The sequence below is a fragment of the Watersipora subatra genome, chromosome 10, assembly GCF_963576615.1.
Source record: "Watersipora subatra chromosome 10, tzWatSuba1.1, whole genome shotgun sequence".
Lineage (NCBI taxonomy): Eukaryota > Metazoa > Bryozoa > Gymnolaemata > Cheilostomatida > Watersiporidae > Watersipora > Watersipora subatra.
In genome coordinates, this window is record NC_088717.1 from 41,543,002 (window position 1) to 41,555,576 (window position 12,575).

The window sequence follows — 12,575 nt, forward strand, 5'->3', positions numbered from 1 at the left end:
CTTTAAAATCATGTATATGATATGAGAAATGAGAATGAGAAAGTGTACTTGAACCAATGAAATAGAGCTATAATATACCTTGAGAATTTGCAAAGTCTAAAATTGTTTAACCCTAACTATAATTATACTTAAAAAACAGACACATTTTCTAACCATAATTTAGTTAGGGAGAGTTAGGGTAGCACTACATCACTGCATATAGCTGTAAGGCTCATACTGCTTCAATGCTCATTAATAACCTAGTATATAGCAGCTCCTTTTGTACTGATATTAATGACATTTATGCTCCAATACTTATTAATAGTTTAGTATAATGGCTCCTTTTACGCTAATATTCATGACATGATTAGCATGAATTCATCAGCCTTTTGATATTTATAGAACACAAACGGCCTTGCAGGACATTGATTAGGTTAGACTGAAGTATGATATCACCTATAAAATATCTCAAAATACAAATCCTTTAGTATAATAGCTTGTATTGTGCTAATATTATTCATATGATCGATTTACATAGAGTTACTCCAGTCTTTTGTTATTGTACACAAAAGGTATTTAGTTTACTTAGGCCTGGTTTCCATATGACAGCACAATTTCGCAACGGAGGGCTGTTTTTTTGAATAAATCTGTCTCTACTATGAAAAAGTAAGGAAATTATCCACCCAGTCCAATGCAAGCACAGCGTCTACACGCGATATGGAAACACTGCAGCGCGGTCCAAGAAATGCATTGCGCACGATCACTGGGCCTCGCACGATCATTGCGCTGTCATATGGAAACCAGGCTTTACCTATGTTACCTAAACACATTAGAGATCTTACATAGGAGGTAGCTCAAGCTCAATAGCTCACATGCTCTTATTTCACCAGTTCCTTCTAGTCAATATTAATATTGGTACAACTTTATCAATAGTTGGTAACAAAGGGCTCTAGTTAACTTACTTATGTTACCTGAACACATTAGAGAATTTACATATAGAAGTTAGCTCAAGCTCAACAGCTAACATGCTCTTATTTCACCAGTTCCTTCTAGTCAATATTAATATTGGTACAACTTTATCAATAGTTGGTAACAAAGGGCTCTAGTTAACTTACTTATGTTACCTGAACACATTAGAGAATTTACATATAGAAGTTAGCTCAAGCTCAACAGCTAACATGCTCTTATTTCACCAGTTCCTTCTAGTCAATATTAATATTGGTACAACTTTATCAATAGTTGGTAACAAAGGGCTCTAGTTAACTTACTTATGTTACCTGAACACATTAGAGAATTTACATATAGAAGGTAGCTCAAGCTCAACAGCTAACATGCTCTTATTTCACCAGTTCCTTCTAGTCAATATTAATATTGGTACAACTTTATCAATAGTTGGTAACAAAGGGCTCTAGTTAACTTACTTATGCTACCTGAACACATTAGAGAATTTACATATAGAAGGTAGCTCAAGTTCAATAGCTCACATGCTCTTATTTCACCAGTTCCTACTAGTCAATATTAATATTGGTACAACTTTATCAATAGTTGGTAACAAAGGGCTCTAGTTAACTTACTTATGCTACCTGAACACATTAGAGAATTTACATAGAAGGTAGCTCAAGCTCAACAGCTAAGATGCTCTTATTTCACCAGTTCCTTCTAGTCAATATTAATATTGGTACAACTTTATCAATAGTTGGTAACAAAGGGCTCTAGTTAACTTACTTATGCTACCTGAACACATTAGAGAATTTACATAGAAGGTAGCTCAAGCTCAACAGCTAACATGCTCTTATTTCACCAGTTCCTTCTAGTCAATATTAATATTGGTACAACTTTATCAATAGTTGGTAACAAAGGGCTCTAGTTAACTTACTTATGCTACCTGAACACATTAGAGAATTTACATATAGAAGGTAGCTCAAGTTCAATAGCTCACATGCTCTTATTTCACCAGTTCCTACTAGTCAATATTAATATTGGTACAACTTTATCAATAGTTGGTAACAAAGGGCTCTAGTTAACTTACTTATGCTACCTGAACACATTAGAGAATTTACATAGAAGGTAGCTCAAGCTCAACAGCTAAGATGCTCTTATTTCACCAGTTCCTTCTAGTCAATATTAATATTGGTACAACTTTATCAATAGTTGGTAACAAAGGGCTCTAGTTAACTTACTTATGCTACCTGAACACATTAGAGAATTTACATATAGAAGGTAGCTCAAGTTCAATAGCTCACATGCTATCATTTCACCAGTCCTTCAACCTAAAATTACTATTGGTACTGCTCTAAACGCATCAACCAATGTAATAAGTTAATGGTGTAAATTCCTGTTATTTTAACAACTTATTTGCCTTCAGAATTTATGGTTGTCATGGGCTGTACCTGAAGGCCGGCTAAAAAATGCTACATTTACCTATTAGTAATATATCAATTATACACTTAATGGCATATGGTGTAGACTATATTTTTTATTAATAAAAGGCTTTTGAATGTTATGATTTAGCCATGTCCTTCTGCTCCCTAAACTAGTTACCCCAAATATTATCAATACAAGTATAAGTAAACTGTATTTATTGATATTGATTCAGTAAGCACTTCATCAGTTGCTGGGCTGTGTACATCAACCCTCTGAATGTACTAGAAATTCCACTGTCATACAGCCCATGACCAAAGTGATATTGGAAAAAAAGAAAGGGTACTGATGGTTGACAAAATGCAATATTAGCAGTCAAGTGGCACTGCAGTGCAATAGGATAACTGCAATGATAGCAGTAATGTACTGGGTGTGGGTGTTACTATATGCAACAAATAGTAATAATGAAAGGAAAAGATTATATGTTTATATCTCTCCCCTGCAATAGGAGAAATGCAATATTGGTCAATATTAGAAGTAAAATGCACTGATATTATTAGAATAACCAATATTATTAATATAGTAATAATATAAAACCAATGCACAATTTTGTTTACGTTTTAAAACGTCATAGCTAGCAATATCAGGAAGTTGTGATATTTATATAGATTTTTAGAAAATCTGTACTACGTAGTCATTGTTCTGCAGTCATCCAAACTTATAATTAATTATTGTAATCATCTCATAAGAACCGTTAGAAAAAGCTCATTGTCATTTTCGTTACTTACACTGCGTTGGACATCAGTTAGAATACCAAAGTACTCAGCTACTTTGAAATCGGCAAAAATGAAACGATTTCAGTACTCCTACGTTAGTTACAGAAACCTTCAGCTATTCAACAATGCTGTAGACTGGTGAAATGTGCACGATATTTGTGTCATGAAATGCGCACGACTTGATCGTTCTATTCTCTGTCGCTCGGCGTTTTAATTTCCGGTCTTAACTTTGATAAAAGTGAGGGTTAGCAAGTTTTAATAATGATTTTTGGCAAAATAAATCTGTCTATTTATGTATAATCCGATCAGATAGGTTAGTTTTAGGAATTTGCGGTAACCTTTCAAAGGCTTGGTAACACTTTTAAATAGGTTTATATGTGTTTTGTATCATTATTATACTTAAACGACTTTACAGAAAAATAGTTGAATTTGTTGATAAGATTTTGTTACAAGGGTTTGGTGACGGCCGTTACCGGATAATTTTTCGGGAGTTGTGTGCACATGTGCATTTATCATAAATCTCCCAAACCAATCGCTTCGCTCGTGTTTAGTCATGGGATAAATTCATCAACCTTTTGATATTTATAGAACATGAGCGGCCTGGTAGGACATTAATTAAGATATACTAAAGAACATATCGCCTGTAAATTATCTCATCAATACAAATTCTTTAGTATAATAGCCTCTATTGTGCTAATATTATTCACATGATTAACTTACATAAAGTTTCCAGTCTTTTGTTATATTGTACAAAAGGTATATAGTTAACTTACTTATGCTACCTGAACACATTAGAGAATTTACATAGGAGGTAGCTCAAGCTCAATAGCTAACATGCTCTCATTTCACCAGTCCTTCTGCTCACAATTAGCATTGGCAACGCTTTAAACGTATCAACAAATGTGATGAGTTTATGGTATAGATTCCTGTTAGTTGAACAACTACTTTGCCTACATAATTTATGGTTGTCATGAGTTGTACCTACAGCCTAGCTAAAAAGTGCTATTTTACATATTATGGTATTAATATATCAATGCACTCCATAAAATATGGCGTAGACTAAATTATTTTTGATAAAAAGCTTTGGAGTGATACAACTAGCCATCTCCTCTTGCTACGTAAACTCGCTACAACAATGTTATGAATACAAGTATGAGCAGTCCGTATTTATTGATATTTGTCTACTAAGTTCTTTATCAGTTGCTGGGCTATAGACATCAACCCCTTAAATTTATTATTTACACTGAGTTATAGTAATCTATACATATATATATATATATATATATATATATATATATATATATATATATATAAATATATATATATAAGTTTTAAAGTTTGTATATCTGTCAATCGTCTGCACAGTAATAATGATAAAGTTTTCGCAACGAAAAACCTTCTTCGTAATGGATTTGAACACCGACATTCAAATCACAAATCTACAAACAGGCGTGTAACAACAAAGCTAAGTGGTTTTCATTAGTTCTATTGCTCTTACCATATACTGTATATTCTTTCCATGATTACACACAACAAATGTGCACTTTTTTTAAACGGTGCACCCTCGGATTACAATGAACTTGTTATACGATGGTTTGCATTATCAAGTTAAAGAAAATCAACAAAAAATGCTATCGGAGTTAAAAATTGGCAGTCGGTGCGCTGGTTACGGCACAACAACAAAGATATCGATATGCTATTAGTTGGAGTCCCCTCACAGCGCCTTAAAGAAATATGATGCTTACTAAGTTTTAAGTTTTAGTGAAAACAAAACCAAAAACGGTTAAGCGATAACATTTAGCCAATGATTAAGTTGAAGTTTAATAAAATACATACTAAAACTTAGCTTTAAGGATGTGTTTAGTAAGCTAAGTTCATTTAAGTTGGACTCAACGTTTATGTTGTAGCTCTGTTTCGAAGGCAAGAATTTCCTACAGTACGTACTGCAGGTAGTACATTGTAATGTTACATTTTATTGCAGACTAGCTGCATTACTAAATAAATACGCATTAGTAAATAACTACTCGGTAATTTATTTTATTTAATAAATAGTACATTTGTATAGCTGTATAGACACCTTTGTATAGGCCGCAGAACTCGGGAAGGCGCTTTTTAACACGGCAGAAAATTTGCTGTTTAAAAAGCGTGCTAACCGGAGATTTCGGTTAATGCGCCCGAGCGGTGAAAAAAAACAACAGAATCGCCACACCTTTATATAAGCCGCTTGGCTCAAATCGTCAGAGAAAAGTAGCGGCTAATAGTCCATATTACGAAATTACGCTATTTAGTATTCATATTAGTTTGGTTGGCTTCGTTCGACCGAATGGAAAAAGAAAGACCGCTCTATAATTTATTTACAGTTATAACACATATTAATTCAGTTCGCTTCGTACGACCAAAGTTCGTACGACGATAAAAGGAAAGACCGCTCTATAAGGCGGACACTCAATCAAACAGACAGACAACGATTGCCGTTTATATAGTAGATAGAGAACAGCGTTTTTCTAGTGGTTGCAAGAAACAAATGTTCACATGACCTTCCCGGTACACGTTGGCAGTAAATATTAATTAGATGTAATTTACTTACTACTCATTAATTTATTTAAAGAGTAGTAAATTTTGTTTAATTCACTACTAATATTTACTACTAATTTAATTCTACTACTTACTCATATCAATTAAGTTTGCTTCGTACGATCGAATCGAAAAAAAAGACTGCCAAATAATTTATTTATACTGCTCATATTTGGGAGTTATCGTTGACTCAATATATCGAGAAGACAACTCATACTATTAGCATATCAGTATTTACCGTCCATCCCTACGATGAATAGCAGGTTACGTTTGTTTGTTTGTGAATATTATTTATTGAGGTTTTCATGAGAAAATAATGTTCTGTTGACCTCATAATTAAAAATTAAAGCTAATATAATGTGGTATAATTGAGAATAAAATTGATAGTGGCTACAATAATATGATTTCTATAAGAGGATAATAAGATCGTTGATTGAGCTGAGTATATATATATAGTGTATATATATATGCAAGCTGAGTTGATTGAGTATTTAGATTCCAAGTTAGTAATTATTAGTATGGTCATTTTTTTTTAAAATTTAACGCGGGTGACACAATACTCTACTATTCTTATGTCAGCTATGGTTGTAAAGTGACAACCGATGGTTTTTAATAATTATTAATTAAAAATAATTTTAATAATACGTATTATAATAGAGGTGTGTACTAACCGGAGATTCCCGTTAATGCACTCTAGCGGTGAAAAAAACCACAGAATAGACACGCCCTTATTTAAAAGTAGCGGCTAATAGTCGGAAAAGTACGGTACTCTATAAAGCGGACAGACAGATACACAGATAGATAGACAACGATTGCCGTTTATATAGTAGATCATAGCCACTAAATACATTAAAGCCACTGTAGGTAGATATAGTTACCAAGGCTAACATATTATTTTGTTACTAGATTTTAACATGCACAGTACGTATATAAAATTGTGATGACTTTTACCCAGGATTGTTTGCATTAGATAGTTACTATGGGTTCCTATACCTCTCTATACAACATTTTTGTCTTATGATGCCGACAGTGAAACAAATTAAAATCATACAACTATACCAAATAACTTTTCATTGTAATTATAGCAAAACAGAATTTATTTAGCCATTAATAGCTAACTACTTCACAATTACATTCCAGCAACTTTACAACTGCTTCATTTTGTTTCTTAATATATTTCAACTGCACAAAACACTTTTTCCATGATATGAAATTTAAAGGTTACAATGCATGAGTTCAAATGCTGTAAAGAACAATCTTTTATCTTAAAATCTAAATGTGGCTTTTGTAAGATGATTGGACACGCTTGGCTCTTGTTGACTCTGGATGTTAATTACTAGTGTAAAATCTTTTGCACTGAATGCTTTTATAAAAGATTGAAATATTTATTTTTAAACTAAGAGGAGGCAACTCTAACCTTCCTTTGTTTAAAAAGTAAGAAGGCAACTACAATAAAATTTCCTCACTATGAATTTAATGAGTTCTATTGTAGTGCTGGTCTTGATTGTGTTGAGTGTTACTTCTTTAGATACCATAAATGCTATTAGACATTAATTACAGTACAAACATTAGCTTTAAACGTTATCAAGTTCTCTTTGTTTGTAGCATTTTGTGGTGGATTTCTTAACAAACTTCACTTTCACTGTGAAATTTATCCTCCAGCAATGAGTACGAAGGCCATATTTTTAATATTATGAAACTCAGCCTTGTATATACAAAAATGACCTCTGAATGCATAAAAAACGTGAACAAACGTATTTCGATAAATTCTCTAAAAAGCTGAAAAGTGGTAAAGATCTGTGAGGAAAGAAATGAGTGATGTGAAGACCAGTTGATCTGAAATTAGGGACTCTGGAGAAGCTGGCTGTAATAATTAAAACCCAACCGGAAACAACACTTATCATAAATACAAAATATAAATATGCTGTGTTAGCTTAAAGATCAGGTAGTTTGAAGTGGTGTGCAAAATCAAATTGACTCTTTTGTTGAAAACCTAAAATTCTCATTTACAATACTGTTACTCGGTGTGAATTTAGTCAATAGCCATAAATTAAATATAACATTGATCTTCAATTTGTCCTGATTTCAAATATGTAAACCAAACAGTTGTAAATTTATGTTTATGAATGATTTTTAAAAATTGTTTCAAAAGTTAGTTTATATTTGCTTGTTTCAAGCTGTACACAAGTATATTACAAGAAATAAACAAATATAAACATATGTGGTGTAACCATATCTGTACAATTGTTATCTGCAATTATTAAAAATGAGATGTTAAGAACTTAGCTACGTAAAATCATTCACAAATGTAATTTTATAATAGCTGTTTGGTTTGCATCTTTTATACTAGAAATTCCACTGTCATACAGCCCACGACCAAAGAGATACGGGAAAGAATGAAAGGGTACTGATGGTTGAGAAATGCAATATTAGCAGTCAAATGGCACTGCAGTGCAATAGGATCACTGCAATGGTAGCTGTAATGTACTGGGTGTTATTATATACAACAAATAGCAATAATGAAAGTAAAAGATTATATGTTTATATATCTCCCCCTGCAATAGGAGAAATGCAATATTGGTCAATATTAGAAGTAAAATGCACTGATATTGTTAGAATAACCCATATTATTAATATAGTAATAATATAAAACCAATGCACAATTTTGTTTACATTCAAAAACGTCATAGCTAGCAATATCAAGAAGTTGTGATATTTACATAGATTTTTAGAAAATCTGTGCTACGTAGTCATTGTTCTGTAGTCATCCAAACTTATAATTAAATATTGCAATAATCTTATGAGAATCGTTAGAAAAAATATCATCGTCATTTCCTTTACTTACACTGCGTTGGACATCAGTTAGAATACCAAAATACTCCAGTGTCTAAAATGTCAGTTACTTTGAAATCGGCGAAAATGAAACGATTTCAGTACTCCTACGTTAATTACAAAAACCTTCGGCAATTCGACAATGCTATGGATTGGTGAAATGTGCACGTTATTTTTTCGCGAAATGCGCATGACTTAATCGTTCTATTCTTTGTCGTTCGGCGTTTCATTTTCCTGTCTTAACTTTTATTAAACCAAGCTTTTCAAGCATTTTGTGACGATTTTTGGCCAATCTGTCTATCTGTGTATAATCCGATCAGATCGGTAAGTTTTAAGAAAAATTCAACAATTTACAAAGACTTGGTAACATATTTAAATAGGCTTATATGTGTTTTGTATCGTTATTATACTTTAACGACTCTACAAAACGATAGTTAAATTTGTTGATAAAATTTCGAGACAAAGGTTCGTCTCATCGTTGATGAATAGCAAGTTGTGTGCACATGCAGTTATCATAAAAACTCTCAAAATTCGCTTCCGCTCGTTTGTTCGTGGGATTAAGACTAAGCGAGGATTAATGTTTTAGATAATTTATGGTTATTGACTAAATTCACAGTGAGGAAAAGCATTGTAATTGAGAATTTGAGTTGTCCGGCTAAGGGGTTCAGTTTATGTCACTGACATCTGTAAGTTAGCCTAAATATTTAATTTCATCCCCATAGCTACCGGCGCACCATCTATTTTTTTTCTTTGCAAAAAATACTCCTCCATTTACATGCTTTTAGTGCAATGGTAATGATGTAACGATAAAAGCCTTTTTATTCATTAATTTAATTTTTGCATTAAGCTTTTACATAGTATATATAATGCATTTCGATGCTTTGTGTAGTTACCTGAAGTACTAATTACACATCATAATCTCTCGCGGTGCAACGTACTGCAAATATGTGTATTTTAACCAATCTTTAATAACTGGACATACAACCACAGACAAACACTTAAGTTTGTGTATAAAGATACAACATCTTCATAAGTTTACCATTAGCATGGATCAAAGTTCTTGCAGCTTTTTATCACTTGAGGTTCACAGTCATAACCGACCCTTGATGACCTCAGATAAAATAATACAGATAAAATAATACAGATATAATAAAGTTACTGTTCTAGGAAAAAGGTTTAGGAATATAGCCCAGTTAACAATTATTCACTTATTGTTCTTACAATTATTTAATGTGTATTTTCATTACTGTAGAGTGATCAGAGATGAGAGATGTTTTAATTTCAAATGCGAATTATGCCAGTGAACGTCATCGGCTCAAAACATTTGCCAATTCTGGGCGTGATTCTGAAATACCAGCCATACGATATAGCAGTGCAGGATTTGCTCTAGCAGCCATCGAGGGATCATGTATATACCACTGCCATTTTTGCAAACTGGAAGTGAAGAATCTGCTTGCTACCCATGATCCTTTGGCTTGGCATCGAGTGTATTCAAAAAGCTGCCCATTTTTAAAGAATCACTCGCAGACAAACCGACAAGATATTGGTATTCCATTTCCTGATAATTCATTGTCTACTGTTGAGTTTGGTCCAGTGATTCTTCGAGCGCCTCAAAATGAAAGTCAAATGGATGAAGGGGAAGCGCAGTTATTCTCAACTGAACCTCATAGTGATCAACACATCACTCTTTTAATGGGTGCTGGGGAGGATACAGATGCTGAGGAGGTTCCTACCAGTCCAGAAGAATTGAATAAATTGTATCACGCACAATCTCAGCTCAGGTACTTTTTAATCTCTAACTTTGTGTAACTTCATGCTATTTATAGAATCTGCCTGTTACTTAGTATCTTAGGCTTTTTATGGGTATTTTTGCTGTCAATCAAGTTTCACTAATCATAATGTAGACAGCACAAGTGTAATTTATGAAGTTTAAGTAAATGTGCAGCAGTTCATTGTAAAAATACTGATCGTGTTTCTGCTGGACGCAATAAAAAGTATGTCCTATGTAATATTCACTAAGGATCCATTTTGTCAGATGACTTTATTATTCATTTGTGTGAATATAAAGTTTACAATTAGCATTACTTCTGGTCACTACTCAAGGATGCTTGCTACGCTCAGTTGTCAACCACTTGTCGCTTATCGCTCATGATCAACAGAAAGAGTTTGTATCGAAAAACGAAAATTTACAAATAGTGAATAAAAACTATGAATGACATGTTTGCTAACTTTTGCTGTTGGCAGTCTAAAAAAATACCCCGAAAAGTTGGAAGAGGGGGTCAAAAGGCGGGGTTTTGGGATTTATTCTTGTTTTTGTTTTGCTCAGAATAAATCTTCTCAAAAACGCCAGTGGAAAGATTTATTTACATCGGCAATATAAAACAGTGTCACAATACGGGAAATACAAAACTTTCATTGCTAGAATTGAAGGTTATTTGTTCCTACATGCGATAAATGATAACTCCAAATTATATCACCAACAAAAACACTTGCTGTTTACCGTCTTTTGTTAGCAAAGAAAACTGAGTAAGGTGTGTTCTGCTTTAATTCAGCCAATCGAAAAGCAAACGGGCCAAAGCATGAAATCCCTTTAGTCCTTCCGTATCTAAAAAATATCTAAAAGTGTCTACTCAAAAATATTTCGTAACTTGAAAACTTTGTATGTAGAGTTTTTCATAAATAGAGGCTCCGTTGTATATATATGAGTGAGTTTAACTTCAAGATGGTCGTTACTTACCAGGTCAATCCTACCCAAGCAGTCCATAGAAGTCATCAGGAAGCCTTCTCCTAATATTGACCAAATTCTCTCTACATTCAATTATGAAACACACAGAAGAAAGACATTCAATGCTTGGCCCAAATCGACAATTGTATCACCAAGAGAACTGGCAGCTTCAGGGTTCATATACATCCATGGTAAGTACTTACTTTCCCCAAGTCAAAGACTAATGACTGACAGGAGATGTGCTTAATGTTTCACATTTGCTCATACTTAGTAATTGTTATGCGTAGTTATGAGCGCTAAGCGCTGGAGAGTGCAAAGGATAGGTAGTTACTAGTTAAGTAATGTGAATTAAACAGATATTAATCAAATGACATAAATATTCATATTTACCAGTGTGGCTGATAGTACCTTGTTCATCTTCAGTTGTGGTAAAAAGTCTCTTCAGTTTAGTCAAGATGTGACTAGACTTGCTGATGAATCAGTTAGAATTCTAACCATATTACTACATATGCTCTCCTCACAATGCTTGTGATACAAGTGAACATTCCAGATCAGATAACAATGTCGCTAATCAATCATTGCAATTGGGTATTTCCAAGTCTTATTAAATGTTTTCAATTTGCATTGGATATATCCAAGTGGCGTTGGATATTTCTAAGTTGCATTAAAATATACTGGCTTATTGTCAGCTGCGTCATCTCATATAATGATAACTTGTTGGGGAACCAGAATGAGTACACTCTCCCTAACCACTGCGAGTAATTGTGTAGTCATCGTGTCAACCAATTTTTATGATGGTTCATCAGCGTCTGACAAACTGATCACCCTGAGTCTGTATCTGGTATTGTGTAATCTTTGTTGGAGGTTCATGTATTGTCTAATCTTTTTGTCTGAAAAGGGCTCTAGCTGCCGCAATATATAGTTTTGCATTCACACACAGAGAGAGAGAGAGAGAGAGAGAGAGAGAGGGAGAGAGAGAGGGGAGAGAGAGAGGGGGAGAGAGAGAGGGAGAGAGAGAGGGAGAGAGAGAGGGAGAGAGAGAGAGGGAGAGGGAGAGGGAGAGGGAGAGGGAGAGGGAGAGGGAAAGGGAGAGGGAGAGGGAGAGGGAGAGGGAGAGGGAGAGGGAGAGGGAGAGGGAGAGGGAGAGGGAGAGGGAGAGGGAGAGGGAGAGGGAGAGGGAGAGGGAGAGGGAGAGGGAGAGGGAGAGGGAGAGGGAGAGGGAGAGGGAGAGGGAGAGGGAGAGGGAGAGGGAGATCAGTTCATACCAATAAACTTGTTAAATGCAATAGTACTTGATTGAACAAATTGTAACTTATAATGTGTTAGAA

At 34.1% G+C, this 12,575-nt stretch overlaps 2 protein-coding genes across 2 annotated transcripts in view; both read left to right on the forward strand.

Moving 5' to 3' along the window:
- The window catches only part of LOC137407089 (E3 ubiquitin-protein ligase XIAP-like), a 15,558-nt gene extending 5,779 nt beyond the window's left edge, over positions 1 to 9,779 (forward strand). The window contains exon 4 of the mRNA XM_068093693.1: positions 9,775 to 9,779. Coding sequence (XP_067949794.1) covers positions 9,775 to 9,779 — 5 coding nt within the window. The remainder of the gene's footprint in view (positions 1 to 9,774) is intronic.
- LOC137407090 (baculoviral IAP repeat-containing protein 7-like) overlaps positions 9,774 to 12,575 on the forward strand; it is a 63,196-nt gene continuing 60,394 nt past the window's right edge. Inside the window, exons 1-2 of the mRNA XM_068093694.1 lie at positions 9,774 to 10,303; positions 11,263 to 11,438. Of these exons, the coding sequence (XP_067949795.1) occupies positions 9,786 to 10,303; positions 11,263 to 11,438 (694 nt within the window). The 5' untranslated portion in view covers positions 9,774 to 9,785. The remainder of the gene's footprint in view (positions 10,304 to 11,262; positions 11,439 to 12,575) is intronic.